The following is a 12,100-nucleotide window of genomic DNA, read 5'->3' on the forward strand; positions in this document are numbered from 1 at the left end:
AAATAATTAAATTAATGTATGTCAATTGTTTTATTATACATTATTAGAGTATTAACAAATTTATTCAATCCATTGAATTTTAGCTTAGGTAAATAGTTTACATAATACGAACAATACCTTAAAATTTTTATTTATATTTTTTTGTTATTTATGTATTACTTGATTATGCTTGATACTTCAAAACAAAAGTTTTTCAGCATTCCGATGAAGGTTTGTTTAATTGTTTTATAAATTCTCGCGTGAAAATTTTGTAAAATCGAGTTTTCATCAGATCTCTACGATTTAAGGCCCTAGGAAGATTCCCTGACTATTCTCGCGGTGGTGTCCGTACGCTGTATGTTTGTATGTGTATGCGTATGTACGTATAGGTGTGTGTGTGTTTGTATGTGTGTGTGTGTGTGTGGAGTCGACCAATGTCATCTCGGTTGACGCCATTCGAAAGGGCTTAACCAATATTAAATTTGATTACAATTCGGACCAGTAGATTTTAAGAAATCTCATAACATCTACGAAAAAAACCTTCTAAATATGGTTGTTTATTCATGCAAAAGTAATTGTGGTTTCAAAATTTATTAAATAGGTTTTTAGAAACTTAGAATAGCTAACACAAATTATATTTTATTAGTACAATTTAAAACGTTTAGGTATGGAATAAGCAGTAAGTAGCAGGGATGGCCTTTAGGGTTAACCGTTATAATAATTTTTAACTAGTCTCCAGTTTAAATTTAATACAAAATTGATTTGTCAACACATAACGGAAACTTGATCGTAACATATAATATAAAAACTAAAATGTCAAACATGACTCTATCTTTCAGTCGAATTCAATTAACTGAAAAATTACAAAAACTCAAACTTCGTACTCATGCGTAGAACGATGTACACAACAACGAATGTAACTAAAACACGACATTTTTTCATACAAAATGCCACCGGTAAACGATGATAGCAATCTAAAGCTCTGTATATTTTTATTTACGTAATTCTGAATGTTGTAATACAAATGACACAGTGTAGTCAGTCAAAAAATATCGCGAGGCCATCCACGACATGTGCTGAATCAGGAAATATAAACACGAAAGCGAAGTTTCTTTAAAGCATAGTATTAAGTTCGACCAGTCGACCACCGTAGAACATGGCTGACACCGAAGATATTACGGTATGTGGTGTTAAATTAATGAACTCCATTTCAATCTACATAGTATTTCGAGTCTTTGAGACATTTAAATGCTGCTGAAGTTTTTAATGGGGTAGAGACTTTAAATTGACTCCATTTTATTTTACCTTATTTATTTTGTGGGTATTGAATTAGACTATGCTGTGACGTTCGGGTAAAGGTAACTGGAGCCGACCAAATCAAATTACCCGAACTATGTTATACACAAATATATGATCTCGGCGACCTCGTCCGCGTACACATAACTGAGCACATAGTAGTGACGTCATACGACAATAAATTTCACATTTATGTGTGTATGTTTGTAACCAACTAGTTTGGGCGCGATTATGTCCCACTTTAAACGGCCAGATTTCTATAAGTATAAGATAACTTCGTAGATTTATCGAGGACCGATGAAAATACCTACATTAAATTGATAAAATTATTGCATTTTTCAATTTGCAAAGTAATATTTTTGTTAATTTATATAATTTTCATCTATAGTCTATAGACAGGAATGGATGTTAATTATAAATTTCAAATTAATTTTCAATTTTTAGTTCGGTTTTCTAGAAACCACTAACATATGCTGTCACCAATTTTTTTGTAAGTAATTATATGTTCTGCAAAGTCGTCTTTTATTCTACTATCAATAGTTTTCGCAGCGTATGCGATGTAAAGAATATTTTAGGTAATTTTTTTATACCTTGGGTTACATTATCGGAGTTTTAGTAAAGAAAAGTTTAGTTTAAATTTAGTTTTAAGTTTTTGTTAGTAGTTTTTGTAGTTTTTTTAAATACAATATACCCGGTGATAGTGTAGCTTCCCAACAGTGAAAGAATTGTACAGATCGGTTCAGTACTTTTGGAGCCTATTCAATGCAAACAAACAAACAATCAAATCTTTCCTCCTAATAATATTATTAGTATAGATATTATAAATGTAATAATCTACTTTACAAATATATAAAAATATACTTGTATTTCGTATTACGAACCTCGTTTTGATGTTTTCACTTCTGTCTTGTAGTCTTATGCACACCCAGTTTTTTATTATACATTTGTTTATTAGAAATGGTATTCATTATTAAAAATGGTATTCATTCAGATTGATCCTATTTATCCATTAAGTTCTAGTTATGATAATGGGATCCAAGTTGATATGGAAATGATGAGGATGAATATAATTATCAAGATTCTGATGTATATATAGTTCAATGCTCACGAAGTCAAAATTCCTATTTAAGTTTTCATTTATTTTTCATTAGGATTTTCATACTATACTCAGCCTGATAAATTTTTATCCAAGAAGATTCAGAAGTCTGCATGAATTTATATTTAGACACATGAAGACTCATGATTTTATATTTAGACACATCAACAATTTAATATGTTATGATGTACGAAAATCATGTGACTGTCACGGATTTCTTCAAGATCTTCATTTGTATCACTACATATTATAAAACAAAGTCCTCCGCCGCGTCTGTCTGTCAGTTCGCGATAAACTCAAAAACTACAGCACCGATTTTCATGCTATTTTCAGCAATGGATCGCGTGTTTCTCAAGGAAGGTTTAAGTATATAATTTTTAAGTTTTTGTATATATTTTTATATAAATGAACGGTATTTGTTGGAATCGTCGGAAAAAAAAGGGTCTCGAAGCTTTCAACGAAAACGTGGCCTACACCCTTTGAGATAAAACAAAATAATGTATGGTTGAATTGAGTATCTAAATTTATATCATATTTTTAAAGAAACTATTTTAAAAGTTTTTCTATTGAATGAACAGCGTCTGTCGGGTCAGCTAGTATTATATAAGAGATTTCCACCTATATACTGACTCATCATATACATCATACCTCTGGAACCATAAGGCGTAGAGACTTTAAATTTACTATATAATTATATTTAATATAATATTACTTTCGTAGTATTTTACGAAATTCCACCCGTATTTTTTTTTTTATTATTGACAGAACAACGTCTGTAGGTCAACGTCAGCTAGTTTAGTATAATATAGTAGCAGTAGAACTCATAGTATGCTCAACGGGGGCGATACTGCGAGCTCACCTATTTATGACGCGGCGTATTTAAGCTGTTGTGATCCAATTTGGATGTAGGATGTTTTTAGTAATGTAATCTCTCATTAAAACCTATGTGTAACGGGCGCAGTATGCTACGACTACCTTCATATTATTGTGACTAATATTGGTTTTTGTGATATATAAAGGGTATACTGTCAGTTGTCTTATAAATAGCTTACATATTATTTTTTCTGCTTGGAGTATCTTGAATCTAAATAAACGAATTTGGCACAAACTTGGAATATTTTTATAGTATTCGTGATAACTGCTACTATTTCTTTCGAAGGCACGAATGGTTTTATCTTTTGGCATGTGAGCATATAAAATGAAATACCATATCGTGTCTGTCGCGTTTGTCTACCTTTAGTTTCAAGATTACTTTTGCACGCATGTTACAAAGCTTTTTGTCCTGTGGCATATTACGTGTTCAAACAAATAAATATTAAAATATACATTGAGAAAATGGATTTTTTAATGGTTGGAAGAGTCATCAGTAATTTCGTAAGTGTTATAAATTAATTCCTTTCGTTAAACTGGCTGTTGTTGTTGTGTCCAAATAACAGATAAAATAGAAATGTGTGCTGGGACACATAGTACTTAGAAGTGAAAATCAACGGACTTTGAAAACAATTATTTCAAAGTTTCTCGTCAATATTTAAAATATATTTATTTGCAAATAAACATTACATAAAATGTTGTTTATAAAATAATTCAAACAATAATTTAAAAAAAAATATTTAAAAAACATTCAAAAAAATAGTTGTTTAAAATATTTAAAAAAAAGCGACATGCGATAAGATGGGCGATCAAATTTGAGGCGAAGTTACAAAAGTTTCACTTTTAAAATGTGTAACAATCAAATTAAATGAATATCATGTTATTCATTTAGGACAAATGACGTTTACAAATTAAACTTTTTTACCATTTACCATCACTTCACTAGAAACTCTTTGCACACTCTTTTAAATCAACATTTTTAGCTTTATAGTTAGTTATTGATTATTAGTTAGTGATAAACTATTAAGGTATACACAGCTATAAAAATATAAGATAACTCTAATTTTCACAAGATGAGAAGCAGTTTCCTGATGACAGGATCATGCAGCCGCCACAAGTACTTACTGAATACTTTGTGAATATGTCAATAACCATTGAAAATATATAACCAACTCAGTAAATAATTTAAAAATACATATTCATGGTGGACAAAAGTTTTATTTTGTGAATGATATATTTCTAAATTTAATTACCTAGTATGTAGTAATATGCATTGAGTTACGTTTGAGTTAAAGAAAGGCAATATTTAAAAATACTTATTACCAGAGTTTCTTTCGAATAAAATTGATTGAATAAATCTAAGATTATCCTTATCAAATTCCTGCGCATCGATGAAACCAATATGCATAATTTTAAAATCTGGATCAAATCAAATCAAATCAAAATCAGTTTATTCACGTAGGTCACGGAAATGACACATGAATGTCAAAAAAAAATAAAATATTTTTCTTATTGGATCTACCGCTACTTCGTAAAGGGTTGAGCTAATGAGAAGAAGTAGCAAGAAACTCATTGCCACTCTTTTATATCAAGATTTACAAATCATTTCAATTACAATATAATATGTAAAATGATGCAACAATCACACTCAAACGTCTAATAGTCAATGTCTTACACGAGTAAGTCAAAAAAGTAAAATGTAAATTAAAAAATACAAAAGTTATTGAGTACAGTAGCTGCATCATCCACATACACCATAAATAAATAAAGGTATTCTGTGAGCATTTTATAAGCAATTATAAATAAATAAATCAATGAAGTCTTGCTTTTAATTAAGTTACTAATTATTACTATGCAAAGTGTCAAAGTCATATTCAAAGTATTTCTAATAATGCTGTCGGATTATATTAATTCTTTAGAGTCAATTTTAATTTTTTTTATCGAGGAAATTACTACGACTAAAGTTTCCACATCACTAATATCATATTATGCTGAATTTAAGCATATATATTATATTAATTTCACCGTGATTGCTATAAAATTGTTGATATAGTATCTCACTAATCAATTTGAGGTAGGGTACACCCTTAAGTTTAATAACTACATTTTAAGTGTAGCAACACCATAAATTCAAATTCAAATTCAAATATTTTTATTCAAAATAGGATGTGAAATCACTTATTGAAAGTCAAAAAAAACTACCACCCATTCCAAAATGAATGCCTCAGGCCTGAGTAGAATGGGCGCAACAAACTCAGAGAGGTGTTTTTTTTCATCAAAAATATGTTTTACAATTAAAGTAACATTTACAAAGTAACAAAGTAACATTGTACAATCAAACTTATGATTTAATAGTCAGAGAGCGTTCGCTCCATTCCCAATCTGTGGTATCATTAAGAAAGTCATTTATGTTATAGTAACCTTTACCACACAAACGTTTTTTAACAATTCTTTTGAATAACGTAATACATTTGTTTTGAACATTTTCTGGGATCTTGTTATAAAATCATATACATCGCCCCACAAAAGACTTTTTAACTCGACTTAGTCGAGTAGTAGACATTATAAGCTTATGTCTGTTCCTGGTGTTAACATTATGGTTATGACAGTTTCTGGCAAATTCACTTATGTGCCTATGAACATACATTACACTATCAAGAATATATTGAGAAGCAACAGTCAAGATGTTAATTTCTTTGAATTTTGCTCTCAATGATTCTTTGGGACCTAGGTTATAAATACCACGAATAGCCTTATGCAGCACAAATATTGTATTAATATCGGCAGCGCTGCCCCACAGCAATATACCTTAGGACATAATACTATGGAAGTAACTAAAGTATACAAGTCGCGCCGTATCTATGTCAGTTAATTGACTAATCTTTTTAACCGCGTATGCTGCAGAACTAAGTCTGTTCGCCAATTCTTCAATATGGGGGCCCCATTGTAATTTGGAATCCAGAGTAATGTCAAGAAATTTAGCAGATTCCACCGGTTTTATCACCTCTCCGTTTAACAAAACACTTGCATCAACATTTTTGACATTTGGTACGGTAAATTTTATATTTTTCGTTTTCTTGCTATTTAACAACACGTTATTAGTGCTAAACCAGTACACGATGTCAGATATCACAGGTATTATCTGATTGTCATAAATTGTTGCTTTTATTTTTTTTCGTGGTGATTTATTATTTCTAGTTTGTGCATAAAAAGATAACTTATTCGCTATAAGGCAAAGGCACCAAATTTCGTACTATTCAAAAAGACGGTTTGATAAAGCAATTAACAAGTTCATTTAAATTGTAAGGTAACTTTACCAATAAAGTTATTACTGTTCGTGTTTAAATGACCAAAGAGTGTGAATTAATGTATAAATTTTTTAAATTAATATGGTTTTATTTTACGCTAGCAGCTGACTCAAACGCGAACTTAAAATGGCAGTAAATGTGAATGTAGGTTTGTTTGTTACGCTTAGACGCCTAAAGCTTGGCAAAGGACATAGGCTCTCTTTAAGGCTTGACGGGGTTGACATATGGGGTGGAAGTAAACTTTGTATTTAGCACTCGATAAGAAATAAATAAATATTAATTATTCTTCTTTTAAAATTTAGACCTGAGGAATGGGGGATGAAAGTTCAATAGTTGTTAGCTTATAAAAAATAGTAATCACAGCAGTTTGTTGTGTATTATTTGCAAAGTGAGTATATTAAAAAAACCCAAAAAGGAAACTATTACACACGCACGAACTCGCGAGTAAAAACTAGTAGTATATAATCAATATCTTGATAATTTATGAATTCCTTGTATGACAAATATTAACATAAAATTTTAAGTTAATATCGATTATTCACCGTAGATAATAAGAAATAAAAAAGGTTTCATTTGGAATTCTTCTTAGGAAACGTTATTTTGTGACACTATTCCGTAGTAAATTAACACAATTCAAATTCAGAGTATTCATGAATGGCAGTGGTGTTGTTTCCCAAGAGATTTGCAAGTGCCAGCTTCGTAACTGGACGTAGCATAAAGATCGTTGTCCACTGATGTATTTGGAGGCAAAGCCCTTAGGCAAAGCTCTGGAGATCCACAAGTCTGTGTACTATCTCTCTCGGATCTTGTATTTTCAATGGAATTGCATTGAAATCCCTTGAAAAATAGGTCTTAATAAATAATGCTTGACATGTCCAAGTAGGATGCGGCAAAATACTCCTAGTTCAGCTTAACTTTCTGAAATTCCAGTTTGCTCGTTTACCACTTATAACAACTACATCTGTAGTGTGACCACTCTTCGTCGGCACTCCTCTTAGAATCAAAATACACCGCAATAATATTACATCGGAATAAGGTGCTAGGGACTAGTCATAGGATTTAGATGCACTTAAATCCTAGGATCTATTGTGCCCCCTGCTTACGCAACCGCCAACTCTCGACTTCCTATGCTTAAAAAACAAATGAGCTGCCGAAAAATCTAGGCTACTGACTAGCAAACGTGTACCGGGATTTAGATTTTATTGCATTCTCAAGACCTATTATTACGTTTAAGAAGCATAGGATCCTCAGAGGGTCCAGGCAGGGCAAGTCCTCTGCTTTGAGTGAAGGTTTTTTAAAACACTTCTGGCAATGGCCTCGCATTCCAGATGGATGTGTATGGAGTCTTCAGTGGCTTCGCAGCAGAATTTGCATATGTTTGATTCCCTGAGACCCATTCTGGCTAGGTGCCCATTCAGCCTGCAGTGGCCCCGTGCGGGCTCTCATTTGCCTCCTGACGAAGCTTATGCATTGTTTGGAACGCTTACGTTGATAGTTGCCCAGGAGCAGCTGCCTGCCAATAGCCTGGTAGCGAGGACCAGTGACTCGCCACTTCCAGCATATAAGAGATTCACCGGCTACACAAAAGGGTTCTGGGCCTATGAAGGGAGATGAGGCGCCCTCCTTAGCTAATCAGCTATCTCATTACCTCTTACGCCTTTATGCCCCGGTATCCAGGGCAGGGTAGCCTTGTTGCTCTGGCGAAAGATATCCTGTTTTCTTCTGCATTCCCACACAAATCGTGAAGTTATTGTGTGGGATGTCAATGCCTTGAGAGCTGCTTGCTGCTATTACATACATAAAAAATTATAAAAAAATAATAAAATTTCAAGAGTAAAATAAAAAACTATTCTGGAGAAAAACGTACTATGTCTACGAAAAGATATTGTTAATATTTAATTTTCATTATCCTTTTAAGCAAAGTATTTTTGCACCCACTTTCTATCATGAATCAGCATCATTTACGGAAAGGGTAGAAGGAGACTTCACGTAATCGAAAGGGATTACTGCCACCTACTACACATACTTTTTAGAACAGCAGAGGTTGTTGCACGATTTCAAGATAGTTTTTGACGTGCAGAGTGTGGACGATGTCTGAGTTAGAAGCGTGTATTGCGATGCTGAATTTGGCTGCAAGAATAGCTGTTCAGAACTCTGCCGGTATAGATGCCTTAAGACACAGAATAACGTGTTGGTAATACTATTAAATGTATTTAATGCACAATTGAATCAAAAACAAACTGTGACGGGCAGTGGCCTTTTTCAGCATAGGATTCTTTGTCGCCATTTTCTAAACTGATTTCGATTGCTTATTATTTAAAGCCGAGTACAATCAACCCAGATAAGCTAATTTTAAATATAAAAATCCTTGAATAACCAAATCCAAACCTCTATGGAATACATACAAACACTTTATCATTTCCAGCTCCATCTAAAGAAGAGTCTTCCATCTATGTACATAATAGTAGAAAATGAGTGACAGATCGATCAATGCACAGCTGAAACCGCTTCTTCGATGTCTGATTACGACTTCCACGTGGACGAAGTCGTGGGCAAATGCTAGTTATCTATTTTTTTGACACACTTTTACACAAATTATCTTGCCCCAAAGTAGGCATATTTATTAGATTAGGTAGATATAAATATTACAATATAGTTACTTAAACATACATAATAGTTATTTATGCAACTGTTGTGTAATAAGGGGTATTAAAACACGAATGTGGATTTATCTCACGAGGCGAAGCCGAGTGTGATAATAGTATCACATGAGTGTTTTAATACCTAAGTATTAACAGTTGCATACAAGACTTTATCTACACCCAGAATATGAATCCTCTAAAATATTCTGAGCCTGTTAGCTTACTGCTAAAACAGCCAGTCCTAGTAGTAACCTAATATCATCCATTACTGATTATATACAAATAGACTAAGTATTAATGAAATAATTATTTATTTTAGTAGTAATTTACATTTTGTAGAGTGCAATAATTAAAATTCACTTGATTATTATGTTCTATTGCAGAGTTTAAATTGAATCGCTCATTTTTTTGTAAACAAAACAATAAAACATCGAAGAAAAATGGCGGGGCTACGAATAACCTACTTTTTTTTACGGCACGCGACGTTCTGGTAGTGTGGAACGCGCGTAAACGAATATGATCTTTTTTTTAAATTCGTACAGATACCACGCATCGAGCAATAAGAATGTGGCTGTCTGTTGAAACTCTTTGCGCATGAAGGGATCGAAAAAAAAACAAAGGAGTGTTGTTATGAAATTCAGTACAACATTACAACACTCGTTTGGATGATGTAATGGTTATTAGAGAATTGGGTGTTTTAATGTTGGCAATAAGCTAACTGTTTCAGAATCTTAAATAGAGGATTTAAAGCATGGGTGTAGATAAATACATATAAACATCCATGACTCGGAAACAAACATCTATATTCATCATATAAATTATTGCACCTACCGGGATTCGATCCCGGGACCTCTAGCTTAGTAGTTATATGATATAATATGAGGGTCATCGTAAGTTTGGTGCCATGACACTGTAGAAATAAAGACAATAAATCAGGTGACTTAAAAATCAAAGGTGCAATTAGAATAGACCTCCCACAGAACTGAAACTGTTGTGTCGACTGATAAAAAATTCTCTGAGAAGGGAATCTTTTTAACAGCGACCAGAAAAATAACGGGTCACTGTAGTAGATGTTATCACTTCTTGCCTGTATCAATATATATCATAAAGTTTTTTGACCTATTTTATTATACGTACTTAATGGTTTTTTCTTAATCTTAAAATTTTTTTTTCAACCAATAAAACTCATATAATGTGAAAGTGGCTATGATTTGGGCTTGAACAATATAATAGTCATCTCTATAGAAAGCTTTTAGTGAGCGTATTTTGATGGAAATTTAATTTTTGATTCGTTATTTTATATGAACCATTGAAATAAACATTTTATGTAAACTACCGCGGCGCTGTTTTAGGTTTCTAACTCGAATAATTGTTGCTAAAAGGTCGCGTGATTACATTGTATTATTAGCAATATTAAAAGCTCGCTGCCATACCGTACCCTACTCTCCTAATGACACCCTGTCACTTGTTCCTTTAATTTACATAATACAATAGTTTCAACCAAATTCATAGTACCAGATAGACTACAGCGAAGGTGGTACATCATACTTGTATAATCAATTTAATTTCTTTTATAACCTATCTAAAAAAAAATAACAAATTTTGAAGATGTTTGTTCAAAGTATCAGGCCGGGTTCTAGTGAAGAAGAGGAAGAGGAAGATGTTATGGATATTCTCCAGGTTAATGCTACGAAAATAAAAAATATAGAAAAAATGAAATTGTTACAGTCTAGTATGTTTATTGTAGAAAAGGCGAGAAGAATGCGAAAGAAAGGCAAGAAGAGGGGAGATGGACCCCCGATTGGAGTTCACCTTCCAGCTCCTGATTGATGGTACTGGTCTACCAAGACACGCTATCATGGACCATGTGTTTGAGGGAAATATGGTAAGGGTTGTGTTTGCGTCTCACTATACATAATCATATCTTGATAGATTGATTTAACTGGACTACCAAGACACACTCATCGTGGAGCATGTGTTTGATGGAAATATGGTAAGTGTTGTGTGTGTGTCTCATTATACAAAATCATACTTAGATACATTGACATTACTGGACTATCAATACACGCTCATCATGAAGCATGTGTTTGAAGTAAATATGAAAATAATCATATCTAAACACGTAAATATAATAAATAAATCATTCAAACACTTAATTCAATATATAATCCGGATGGGCTGTGTTCCAGTTGGATGACATCAATCAGCTTTTCCTCCCTCATATGAGGAATAAGTTGCTTTGGTACTATCAAGATATAGAAGAAATAGAGCCTCGGCCTCAACCAGAGACAACGAAGCCAAGACAGCAAGGCCAAGGAAAACAACCCCCACCTCAAGTCACACTAAAAAAGAAACTATTTCTATCAGATGGCTGGGATGTCAAATTTACAGGCATATGTGTATACATGTTTCGTATTAATGTCAGTAAACAGCTGCCTGAAGAAGGCTTTCACAAAGATTTGTAAGTAAAAAAAGCTAATTACAAATTGTATACTAAAGCCATAAAGTGTTACTTACATTAAACTAAATATGTTTCCAAAATCATTATTAATTTTATTTTAGATGGTTAGGATTAGGTTTTTAAAAAAATATATTAATTGTCTTAATATTTCCAATTTAAGATTTTGTGGGATCTTAAACGCAGAGCACGTAGGGCTAGTAACAGCGATCGAACGAGTCATGGAACATGTGTACATGAGTGCACTGGCCCATCCAAGTACTGATGGTGATGAAGATGAAACAAAATTTCCTATAGTAAAGAATCAGCTACTACCAGGCTTACGATCCTTTTGTAGTGCTCTAAAAGGTAAGTTTACATTTTTTTTTGATCTAGCAAGATTTGGTAAGATACATAAGAGCTTTAAGGGTAAATATATAATACACTTTTATAATAAAGTCCCAGCCACAGT

The 12,100-nt window shown here is 32.7% G+C and overlaps 1 protein-coding gene across 1 annotated transcript in view; it reads left to right on the forward strand.

Annotated features, from left to right (window-relative positions):
- The first annotated feature begins 1,025 nt into the window (after positions 1-1,025).
- Positions 1,026-12,100, forward strand: part of LOC126978417 (dynein axonemal heavy chain 5) — a 51,592-nt gene continuing 40,517 nt past the window's right edge. Inside the window, exons 1-4 of the mRNA XM_050827187.1 lie at positions 1,026-1,159; positions 10,939-11,076; positions 11,381-11,652; positions 11,813-11,997. Of these exons, the coding sequence (XP_050683144.1) occupies positions 1,136-1,159; positions 10,939-11,076; positions 11,381-11,652; positions 11,813-11,997 (619 nt within the window). The 5' untranslated portion in view covers positions 1,026-1,135. The remainder of the gene's footprint in view (positions 1,160-10,938; positions 11,077-11,380; positions 11,653-11,812; positions 11,998-12,100) is intronic.

The sequence above is a fragment of the Leptidea sinapis genome, chromosome Z, assembly GCF_905404315.1.
Source record: "Leptidea sinapis chromosome Z, ilLepSina1.1, whole genome shotgun sequence".
Classification (NCBI taxonomy): Eukaryota; Metazoa; Arthropoda; class Insecta; order Lepidoptera; family Pieridae; genus Leptidea; species Leptidea sinapis.